This window comes from Amaranthus tricolor, chromosome 3 (assembly GCF_026212465.1).
Source record: "Amaranthus tricolor cultivar Red isolate AtriRed21 chromosome 3, ASM2621246v1, whole genome shotgun sequence".
NCBI classification, from domain to species: domain Eukaryota; kingdom Viridiplantae; phylum Streptophyta; class Magnoliopsida; order Caryophyllales; family Amaranthaceae; genus Amaranthus; species Amaranthus tricolor.
This window is the reverse complement of record NC_080049.1, coordinates 36,938,862-36,951,013: the sequence shown is the minus strand read 5'-3', so window position 1 is coordinate 36,951,013 and position 12,152 is coordinate 36,938,862. Positions and strand designations below refer to the sequence as shown.

Here is a 12,152-nt window from a genome sequence, read left to right as displayed (position 1 = left end):
TAGGATTATGATAATATTAAAAGATAGGAATTTAGGGTTTTGTGATGTTTTAACAAGCAATTTGGGGAATCAAGTAGAGCATTTTATTTCTGAAGGTGTGGGACATGCATTTCAGATTTTGGATGAGTCTACAATTTCTCAAAATCGTAAGAGAGAAATGATTTTTAATATTGTGAACTTTATTGGAAAATGAAGGATTAGTTGTTTTTTTATTTCAAGATTTATTGTTCAATAGAATAGAATTAAAAAAAATAGATACAGAAAATTATCCTTTTTGTTGATATATTTTCGTTATTGTATGAAAATGATAATGTATATATGTTAAATAAAATTTTTTAACCTATATTGGATTTTTGTTATTTCTATAGTAATAAATATTGGATATATTTCTTACAATTGACTTTATTTGGGCCATCTCAAAAAAAAAATACTGTAGTTTTACCATAAGCAAATGGATTATAGATGATCTGTACCAAAATGTTTCACCAATTACAGTTATTACAGGCTATAAGAGGCCGTTTTCATTTAGGATCTAAAACTCTTGCAGCAGAGCATCTAATGATAAAATAAGAAATATAAAAAGCTCGGCTCGAGGCAAAAGGATACACTCAGACATATGGAGTTGATTACTCAGAAACCTTCTCTCCAGTTGCTAAACTTGATACAATTCGGGTTCTGTTCAGCATTGCAGCAAACTTGGATTGGTCCCTTCATCAGTTTGATGTAAAAAATGATTTTCTTCATGGGGAACTACAAGAGGAAGTGTACATGGAAGCTCCATCAGGATTTACATCAGGGTTCTCAGAAAATGAGGGGTGCAGATTGAAGAAGGCTTTGTATGGGTTGAAACAGTCTCCTAGAGCGTGGTTTGGAAGATTTACATCTGCAATGAAGAGATTCGGTTACAGACAAAGTAATTCGGATCACACCTTGTTTCTCAGACGAAGAGGAAGGAAAATAACATGCTTGATAATTTATGTCGATGACATGATCATTACCGGGGATGACAGAGAGGAAATAGCCAATTTAAAAGAAAAACTATTCCAAGAAGTTGAGATGAAAGACCTTGGCAGACTAAAATACTTTCTAGGGATTGACGTTCTTAGATTAAACAACGGAATTTTCATATCCCAAAGGATGTATGTATTAGACCTGTTAACTGAAACAGAGATGCTAGACTGCAAGCCCGTTGAGACACCAATGATGATGAACCATGGACTACAGGTGACTGAAGGAGGAAAATTGGCTGATCGGATGCAGTATCAACGCATGGTAGGGAAATTAATCTACTTAGCTCACATAAGGCCTGATATTGCATATGCAGTAGGAGTAGTTAGCCGATTCATGCACAAACCACAGGTTCAGCATATGGACGCAGTTTATTGGATCCTCAGGTACCTCGAAGGATGCCCTGGAAAGGGAGTTTTTTATCAGAAAAATGGTCACCTTGATTTTGTGGCATATACTGATGCAGACTGGGCAGGAGATAGAGATGAAAGGAAGTCAACATCAGGCTACTTTACTTTAGTGGGAGAAAATCGAGTCACATTGAGGAGTAAGAAACAAAAGGTGGTTGCTATGTCCAGTGCAGAAGCTGAGTTCAGAGATGTTGCAAAAGGGGTCACAGAAGTCCTATGGCTGAGAAAGTTACTAACCGAACTGGGATTCACCCCTACAAGGAGTTGCGAGTTATACTGTGATAATCAAGCGGCTATCAACATCTCAGAGAACTCAGTTCAACATGATCGCACAAAACATGTAGAAGTGGACAGACATTTCATAAAGAAGAAATTAGAAGCTCAAGTAATCAAGCTTCCACATGTAAAATCAGAAGATCAGCTAGCAGACATTCTTACGAAAGCAGTTGGAACTCAGTTCTTTGAAGAAGTTTTATGCAATTTGGGTGTTGGTGACCCTACGACCCAACTTGAGGGGGAGTGTTAGACTATGTATTACAGTTATGCGTATAGCGGTTATTCGATACAGGAGCGGTTATTTAGTATAGAAGTTATTCAGGCAATATGACAGTTGTTTTAGGAGCAGTTATTCAGAACTCATTGTATATATTATGACCATTTTACAGTTGAATGAATATATAGAAATAATCGGAAACCACAAAATGTTGTTTAACCAGAAATCATGATTATATTGAACACTTTAATTAATTCTGCATCATATTAAAATAATGCATGCTATTCATAGCAAGTTTTTTTTTTCTTTTTAAATTGTATTCATTGCAAGTTAGTTCCTCTTAACATTGTACGTCGTGCAACATAATCGTCATCTCTCCCCAGGGCATGTGGAAGGTGTTCGTATCCGGCTGCCACCTCTCGACGAACGCCGATATCAAAGCACAGTCGATGTGCTGGTGCATAATGACCGGTAGTCAGCCGAGGGAAGTGGCAGATAGAACATCGTTTAGCGCATCGGACATATCCCTCAGTCCGATGATGGACTCCACCGGTCTCTTTCTAATACGGCAATCCAGAATCGGAGGCGTACGCTCGGAGCCGTCATAAATAAGTTTAGCTATGTCCCCGCCATAGCTAGGGATCAGTCGCGTATCTGTCGGCCCCCCGGGCTGGGGTGATGTCACTAACCAGTCCGTGTTAGTGGACTGTGAGGGCCTGCTCTCCCGTGGCGGCTGATTATCGACAAAACTACGTCCTGCGCGCTCAGATGCGGCAGAAGAACTCGGGCCGCCACGGGCAAATCTGCCGTCGGGGCCGCGAACAACAGCCCAGTCCAATTGGCGAGACTCAGGAGCTTGGAACTGAACATCATCAGCATCATTATCATCATCACTATAAACCCCCCAACTACTCTGGAGGCTGTCAGCCTGGTCATCAACATGAGTATGCACTTGGTTCAGCGTACTCGACCTTTGGGCCTCACTGTGTCTTGCAGCCTCTTCATGCCTAGCCCTCCTAGCAGAACCCGTCACCCCCCTCTCATGCGGGTCCCCTCTGAGTAAAGTAGGCCTTGAACTATTACCTCTCAACAATTGCCTAAAAAAACCTTTTCCTTTTCCTTGATTACCAGCCATTTTCTACAATTTTTTACAGTTTCATTCAAACATAAATTATAATTTAACAACAAAAAATTTAACATACAAATTTACACTAATAATTTATAAAACAAAACATGAACATATATTTAATAATAAAAAAAATAACAATCACATTAATAATAATATAATTAATTATAATAATATTAACATATATTTAATAAAAAAAAATAACAATCACAATAATAATAATAATAATAAAATTAATAATAATTACATTAACAACAATAATAACATACTTCAAAATTTAAATTAATTATTCCTAAATATACGGAAAAAAAAAATTGAAAAGGAGTCGCCCAGATCTGGGCGGCTGAACCCCGGTTCAGTCGCCTCATTTTAGGCGGCTGAAGCGGGGTCCAGCCGCCCAGATCTGGGCGACTACTTTTCAAATTTTTTTTTTTTTAAATATCATAATTTCAAAACAATATATAAAACTTACTAAAAGAAAAATAAATACACATTACAACATACAAATTTACACTAATAATTCATAAAACAAAACATACTTCAAAATTTAAATTAATTAATCCTAAATACACGGAAAAAAAAAATTTGAAGAGGAGTCGCACAGATCTGGGCGGCTGGACCCCGGTTCAGTCGCCTAAAACTAGGCGCCTGAACCGAGGTCCAGCCGCCCAGATCTGGGCGACTCCTCTTCAAATTTTTATTTTTTTTTCTTTTGCAACTAATTAAATTAAAAATAACTTACCTCGATTAATAATTTGGGGATTGTACTTAATTTTTGCTCCGAAATTTAGCTTTAGTAAGTTGGTTTTTAGTTGTAGTGAGAATAATTTTAGTTGGAGTGTGGTATATATAGAAATTTTACCTTTAATGGTAATATTGTTATTTTTTGAAAATCTAAGGGCAAAATGGTAATTTACTCAGGGGGTGGCGATGAAATGAAAAGGGTGGCGGAATATAAGGATTGGGTTGAATATATACCACCATGTATAAGTAGCAATAACAACATTAATATTAGAGCCGGAAGATTCCCTTATTTAGATAGGAGAATAGAAGGGAAGAAATTTTTGGAGCCTGAAGGGCAGGAAATTGAAAAGGCTTAATTGATATTTTTTATTAAGAAATTTTAATCTCTTAAAGTTGAAAAGATTTGAAGGAAAAACTCTCTATTTTTTATTTTTTTTTTCCATTCCCTCCTACATAAATAAGAATTATTTCCCTTTTATTTCTTTTTTTTCCTTTTCCTTTCCTTCCTCCCCTTCCCTCCCTTTCTTTCTCCAAAATTATTATCCAAATATAGTGTTAATCTTTAGGGTTGACTACATAAACCAATATATCAGTTCCAAACTTCCATTGATCATCCATAAGAATGCTTCTCTATTCATTCCGATTTCTACGATTTAAATTTACAAGTTTAGATCCTACATAAACCTATCCTTCAAGTGCTCTTCCCAAAGACTCATAAAATACTACCCTCAAGTTTATCTGTTTACTTTTTGCACATTAAAAAAATAATTTTTAAGCCTTAATATCTCTAATTCGCATTATAAAAAACTGTTCGTCTTGTATGAGACCGTCTCACCATGAGATGAGCCCATATATTAGCCCATTACTTTATTTGATTACTTTAAGATCGTAAGTGATCGTTTTAAGGTTATAAGTAATCACTCTAATACTTTATTTTTAAAATTATAATTGATCACTATGAGACCGTCTCATTTAAGAATTAGTGTATAAAACAATATAAAAAATGTATGATAATAGAGTAACGAATCTAACAAGATTCCAAATAGATATACTCATTATATCTTCTATATAGTTCTCAAAAATAATAGCTATTACTTCTTTTTCTTTGAAGTGGAATATTCTAAATAAAATGTGATTAGAGAATGGAGGGATATTTCAAATTAGATAAGGTGGATTCACCATCAATACATGATCGTTATTGACATCATACATGCTCAATGAGAGTATGGAGTTTATTGGCCCATATGGTATTAGTTTTAATCCAAATGAATTACCCAACAGTGGGAATATAGTATACATCTTAAAGCTTGTGTTAATCAAAACAAATTAAAAGGGAGAGGCAAGTCACACAAATCTATACAATACGAAGTATCTTTAGAGCATTATTATTGGTGATATAATTAAAGGTCACATGACCAAACTATAAGGAAAAACATAATAATAGTGATCTAATATTAGGTTGGTTAGGGAAAAGATTGGGTTAAATGGTCTTGGGGTGACCCGTTCTGGTGATCGGTCACCCCATTTTTTTCAAAAATTTTCGCCACATGTCGAGTTTTGATTGGGCGTTGAAAAATAACAGCCTCCCCCCTCTGACACGCGTGCAGCTGCAGGCCACTTGGCGGCTTCTGATTGGGTGAGAAAAAAATACCTGTTTTTTGCCTTTAACGGCTATTTTCGTTTTAAAATAATTTTTTTAAAAAAATTTATACCAACGGTCATATTTTTTCGAGATCTATAAAATGAGACCAATATTGATATTTTTTGACATAATTTTTTTTTACATATTTTGTTCATATTTTCCTACTTTTTTTGGTTAAAAAAAATACCAAAGAAATCATTTAATAAATCCCAAAAAAAAATATGGATTCAAATAACCTAAATTATGGAAGAAATCCATGTAAAAAAAAAACCAAGGAAAAAATCTTCTTACAATCAAAGTGCTCAAATTCAGTATCTGGCAAATGATGACTTTGAGTATTACACAGATAGAATTATTGATATCAATCGATACTTGGCAAATAAGGATGATGTTGAAGATCGAAAAACACATTTATCCTTAAAAGATGACTTGGTTGAAAATATCTGGCAAAAGTTTGGAGAGAACCGCAATTAATGTATCATTTAAAATTTTAGTTTTTTAATTTGTATATTTATTTTATGTGCATTGTAATATTTATTTGAAGTTAACGAATTTTTCTTAAATATTAAAAAATATTTATTAAAAATTATATTTATATTTATATTTATTATAAAATATTATTTTTATTAAAAGAATAATTTTTTTAATTATAAAATAATAAATCTATTTTAATCAAATAAAAAATTATATTAACTTTGTACATGAAAATATTATTATAAAAAAATAAAGATAAATGTTAGATAAATTAAGGGAGAGAAATTATGATGGGGTAGAAAAAAAGTAAGAAAGAGAGGATGATGACCTTTTAAAAGAGGTCATTGTTAATAAAATTAGGTTGAAAGATGAAATTTTAGGAAAGAAAAAAATTGTGAAATAGTAAGATGACCTTTTTTTTAGATCATGAGTAAGGATGCTTTTAGGACTCCGTTCTTCATAATTTTAGTAATTTAAAAAAATAAATTTCACGTGATGTTTGAAAACAAAAATTACTGAACATGGGGAAGCAAAATCAGAGGAAAACACAAAATAAAAATCAAACAATGGAAAAGAAAGACAAATGGAGATGGGATTTCAGAAGAAAGAGAAAAAATATAGTGATGTGTGGACTTGTATGAAAAATGGAAAAGGGTGAGAGAAAAAGGCAAGTCAACCTTTTAGGAAGAAGAGAGAAGAGAAGGAGTATCACATGGGGTGGGTATTGAGTGGCCGAGTGGGTATGTCTCAAAAAAGGGAAGGGGAGAGAGAAAAAGGCAACTTTTTTGGGAAGAGGAGAGAGAGAAAAAGGCAACTCAATTTTTTGGGAAGGGGAGAGAGAGAAAAAGGCAACTCAATTTTTTGGGAAGAGGAGAGAGAAAAAAGGACATCAACATGGGAAAGTGTCTTCAGAGGAGAGAGAAATAAAGTTAGTGTCTTCCGAGGAGAGAGAAATAAAGTTATTATCTAGGTTGCACTAAAATGGACACGGACACAACACGGGTACGGGAAAAAGCCAACTTAAAATAGCGGATAGGGGACATGAAAATGGTAATATAATAAATATATCAAATTAAAAATAATTTTACAATCTTTCATTTGATATTTGCAAATAAACACTTTAAAAACATAAAACTCACATAAAATACAAATAAGTACCAAATAAACAACATGAGTATTTAAAAACAGTCATACAAACTAAATTAAAGAAAAACAAATTAAATAAAACCAAATAAATAGGTAAATTAAAGTTTGATCATCACACATCATCCATATGACATCCATCGTCATCCTCTGTTACAATAGTAGTTTCCAACTCGGGCTCATCAAGACAACAATCAATAGTATGGTCATGACAACAATCAATGAGTTCGATGAAATATTGAAGGATGTTTTAGTTTATGTTTGATTGTTACGAAACCAATTCATTTGAATTTATCATTATATATTATATATTGTTCTTAGAATGATTTTTTTTTACCTAATTTACTCTTTTTTTATAGCAAATAGAACTATGTTTGATTATATTCTATACTTTAATTAATTCTGCATCATATTAAAATAATGCATGCTATTCATAGCAAGTTTTTTTTTTCTTTTTAAATTGTATTCATTGCAAGTTAGTTCCTCTTAACAATATATATTAGAACTATTTTATTTTAAATAGAATTTTTCTCATTTGTACCGAATATAGTATTAGTAATTGAAAAAATTAATAATAGATAACATGTACTAAAGAAATATGACAAAGTAAACGTTTCTTTTTTTAATCACTTTTCTTGAAATAGTTTCACATAAGAAATTTAACTATCAACAAAACAAAACATAAAGATAATCATGTAAAAAATATTACAAGTGCATTTACATATATTATAAAAAATCAATAATAAGCTAATAATAATAATAACTAAATAACAATAGTTTTGATATGAAAGTTGATCGTTGCACTCTACTTTTATTCAGGTCAACTTGTTCCTTTCTTTGGATACATATATTGCGAGCGATTAAGTACCCAAATTATAATAAAAGGGAAGAATTCATCACTATATAAGATATGAAAATTCTCAAACCTTCTTCACCCCATTTATGATCAACTCTTAAAATTAGTCCATATTATTGGTATGTATTCATTACTTCTTATGTCCTATTTGAAATAGTAGAACTTTTAATATGTCTCTAACTTTGTTGAATTTTCTTTTATATTCTCATCTACATATTTATTTGCTTTTCAATATCTTTCAGCTCAATAATATATGTTTGAACACTTCTTAATCTTAACACCCACTTCCTTTGTTACAATTTCAAACGAGAGAGAATAACCTTTTGGCATTCTTTTAATTTTACAACCTTGTAAGAAGCAAACTAGGAAAATCATACAAATACTTCTCAAAAAGACTCATATGATCAGAAAAAAGCTTAATAGCCAATGAGAAGCTCCCATCCCCATTTTGGCTTCTAATGAGATAAGATTGACCTTCATATTGAATCCCACCATGCCCAAAAAACTTGGGATCGCCCCACCCGAAATCACATTTAAAAGGAATATTTACCCAAGAATTTATAGTAAAATTTGGACAGGTAAAAGTGTGGGACCCACGAGTAACTTTACTCAAATCTTGATGTGATTCAAGGTAGTCGATGGCTGATCTTAAATACTCAATATTATCCATCTTTTTTAATGCAGTATGAACCAAATTTGCTGTATACCAAAGTGGTTTATACTTAATATCAGCACATTTAGTAACACAAGCAGTAAAAAAGATTACATTTCCATAGTAACCTTTTGGAAATTCTGAGCTTTTGTTAAGTCTTGTTCTACCATTAACTGGTATGTAGAGTTTTACATCTTGATCATCTGACAAGCCACGTGCTTTACATGTGGCTCTCCACACGTGTGCCGCAAGCACTTGGAAGGTACTCAGCCTGTAACTCGTGTCTCCTTGTAATGTTGCTTGTAGTTTCAAGGCAATAATTTGTTCTTTGGAGAGTTTAAATTGAGCTTCTATTATGGTGGATACCGTACCTAACAAAACATTATTACATATTATAATCAAGAACAAGAAATTAGTAGAAGTTCCTTAAAAAAAAGAACTCAATGAAAAATTAGTGTCATAAGTAGAAAATATTGACACGTGATTTCAACATAATTCCATCTATTAAAAGAGGATAAATAAGTTAAATTTGATTTTAATTCATCTTATTTAACTTGTTTTGAGCTGATTTTTATTTAGTCTTCTTATTGGATTTCATATCATCTTTTTAAATTGTTATTTGGAGATAATATTTGCTATACAAAAAATAAGACCCTCAAAATTAGGAGTGTTCCGGTGCATGGATTCAATTTCTGATCAAACTGAATTATAATCTGTTGGATCAAAAGACTGGATGAATAGCCTTAACCTATTATATCCGGTCCAACTGCGATCCAATCCCGAAAACCCAACTCTTAAATTTGGTGTACATTCATAACAATTTTCGTTTGCTTTCAAGGAGAGGTGAGGCTTATAACAAGGGAAGAACAAGGTTGTGGGATGTTGGAGGAGATGACTTTGGAAATCTAGAAGATTTTATTTGTCTTGGCATGGCGAATCTTTCTCTTGATGAGCCCGAGTTGGAAACTACTTTTGTAACAGAGGATGACGATGGATGTCATATGGATGATGTGTGATGATCAAACTTTAATTTACCTATTTATTTGGTTTTCTTTAATTTGGTTTTTTATGACTATTTTTAAATATTCATGTTGTTTATTTGGTACTTATTTGTATTTTATGTGAGTTTTATGTTTTTAAAGTGTTTATTTACAAATATCAATTGAAAGATTGTAAAATTATTTTTAATTTGATATATTTATTATATTACCATTTTCGTGTCCCTATTTCCGCTATTTTTAAGTTGGCTTTTTCCCATACCCGTATCGTGTCTGTGTCTGTTTTAATGCAACCTAGATAATAACTTTATTTCTCTCTCCTCTGAAGACACTTTCCCATGTTGATGTCCTTTTTTCTCTCTCCTCTTCCCAAAAAATTGAGTTGCTCCCCTTCCCTTTTTTCAGACATACCCACTCCAATACCCACCCCATGTGATACTCCTTCTCTTCTCTCTTCTTCCTAAAAGGCTGACTTGCCTTTTTCTCTCACCCTTTTCCATTTTTAATACAAGTCCCCGCATCACTGTATTTTCTCTTTCTTCTGAAACCCCGTCTCCATTTGTCTTTCTTTTCCATTGTTTGATTTCCATTTTGTGTTTTCCTCTGATTTTGCTTCCCCATGTTCAGTAATTTTTGTTTTCAAACATAACGTGAAATTTAGAAAAAATTAATATTAATAATCTAATTTAGAAAAAATAATCCAACCTTTAGATTACTTTATAATAAATCAACCTCTACCATTAGTTCCTTGTCAGCATACTAATAAGATATTCTGATAGCAAACTAAGGACAAATGTTGAATTATTATAAAATAAAAGAGTATGCTGCTAGCAAACTAACGACAAAAGTTGAATTATTATTTAAAAAAATTAATTATTCATAGCAAATGGATAAATGGTTGAAATACCGTTGAATTATTAATATCAATTATTCCTAAATTTTATTATAATTAACTTTTTATTGTTAATAATTATTTTTAATAAGAAATAGAAAAATTTACATAAATACACTTATTACCGAATTAAATGAAACATTTAATAATGGGATCGAGGGAATATTAATCAAGCAAATAAAATAAGACAAAGCAAACCTGGAGTGATGCCTCTGGTAGGTGGCAATGGCTGCTCATACTCCAAGTGTCTAAATTTAACTTGACGAGGATTACGACAACCCAGAATTTGCTGTCGATTATGAAATGGCAATACATTAATTTCAAGCCCTTGAGCAATTCTAGCCCAAGAATTAATCAGATCTGCGCAAGAAGTTCCATCAGCTACTTGATGTTGGTGCAATAATCCAAGACTTACACCGCCACATTTAAATCTAGTTAGCTGCACCATTAACATAGGAAACGACGATAATCCTTTTGAGTAGTCGAACGGTGACGGAAACACCACCGAACGAAGCTCGTTCGTCGGCTTAAACTCACCAAAATCAGCGAGCGTATGTGTAGTTTCTACCTCTACGAATACGACTCCTTTTGAATTGCAATCGATCTCCATTCGACCAGTTTTTTCGTTTCTTTTCAATCTTCCTGCCATTGGGTAGAAGTGTACTAGGGTTTTACTTAGTGCATTCTTTAAAATGTTTGTGTCGAAGAATGAATTTGTGCGGTTTGTTTGGTTGGGAGAAGGATATACATAGAGTAGTCTAGTATGTGTGTAAGGAGATCGAGTGATTAGATCGAGACTTGAAAGCCAAAGAGATCCTGTTGGTGTTTCTTTGGCTGGGTGAATGATTGTTGATTGCTTTACTTTAGTGTTCATTTTGGTTGTTTGGACTTGAGAGAATGCTCTTTGCCGGGTGTTTCTATTTATACTCGTTTAGAAAATTGAAGTCCATGACGGGATAATTTGATCCGTTGACTATGATATTCATTAATAATACTCCATTTATACCCCCAATATACTCCATGACGGGTGTTTCCATTTATATTCGTTTGCAAAATTATTTTAATTGTCACATTTTTTTTTGTCAATCTTTTTTTTTACCTAAATATCTTTAGTTCACACAAGTAATTACAAATATACCCTCATATACCTTATTTACCCAACTATTCTTCACTACTTACCCTTCATTAATTACCCTTCACTACTTACCCAACTACCACCTTTTTAATGGAACCCACACTACCCTTAATAACCGTGCCAAGCAAATGAAACAATTATATTGATGTGGAGGAGTATATTTTTGATTTTAGTCATCCATATAATTTTTTGACTAAGTTGAAATCTTAACATGATATTTGGCCCAATGTGTTGAATGATTATAATTTTGATTCTTAAAGATCTCTTATTTTAAGTATAATTAATAAAAATATGAGAAGAATATGTATTGGATTTAGATTTCTAACTTAATAGACTCTGGTGTTAATAGACATATATAGTAACTCAAGTTGGTCTTGAGTTTTTGCTTCATACTGTTATGGATTTGCACTTGATTTGTAATTCTCTCAGCTGCTGTCTGTAATAATGCGGAGTATATGGCTTACATTTAAAGATCAAAGTAGTACAAAAAAACCAAAAAAGTGATAAATTCAGTGAAGGTATTATTTGATGGCGTAAGGAATGATGGCATGCTATGAAACATATATGACGTGTGCCATG

General features: G+C 32.6%; 1 protein-coding gene across 1 annotated transcript; it reads right to left on the bottom strand.

Annotated features, from left to right (window-relative positions):
* Window positions 1-7,639: 7,639 nt before the first annotated feature.
* LOC130807597 (anthranilate N-benzoyltransferase protein 2-like) lies at window positions 7,640-11,501 on the bottom strand. Its single transcript, XM_057672867.1, has 2 exons — window positions 10,637-11,501; window positions 7,640-8,919 (listed from the first exon to the last, which is right to left on the bottom strand). The coding sequence occupies exons 1-2, from the start codon at window positions 11,310-11,312 to the stop codon at window positions 8,237-8,239; spliced, it is 1,359 nt and encodes a 452-aa protein (XP_057528850.1). The 5' UTR covers window positions 11,313-11,501; the 3' UTR covers window positions 7,640-8,236.
* Window positions 11,502-12,152: the final 651 nt, after the last annotated feature.

What these genes read in the sequence shown, in the direction of transcription:
- LOC130807597 (XM_057672867.1), bottom strand. Translation starts at nt 11,312, where the DNA reads ATGAACACTAAAGTAAAGCAATCAACAATCATTCACCCAGCCAAAGAA. An exon ending in TACCAGAGGCATCACTCCAG is followed by an intron (nt 8,920 to 10,636) that starts GTTTGCTTTGTC and finishes ATGTTTTGTTAG; the next exon opens with GTACGGTATCCACCATAATA.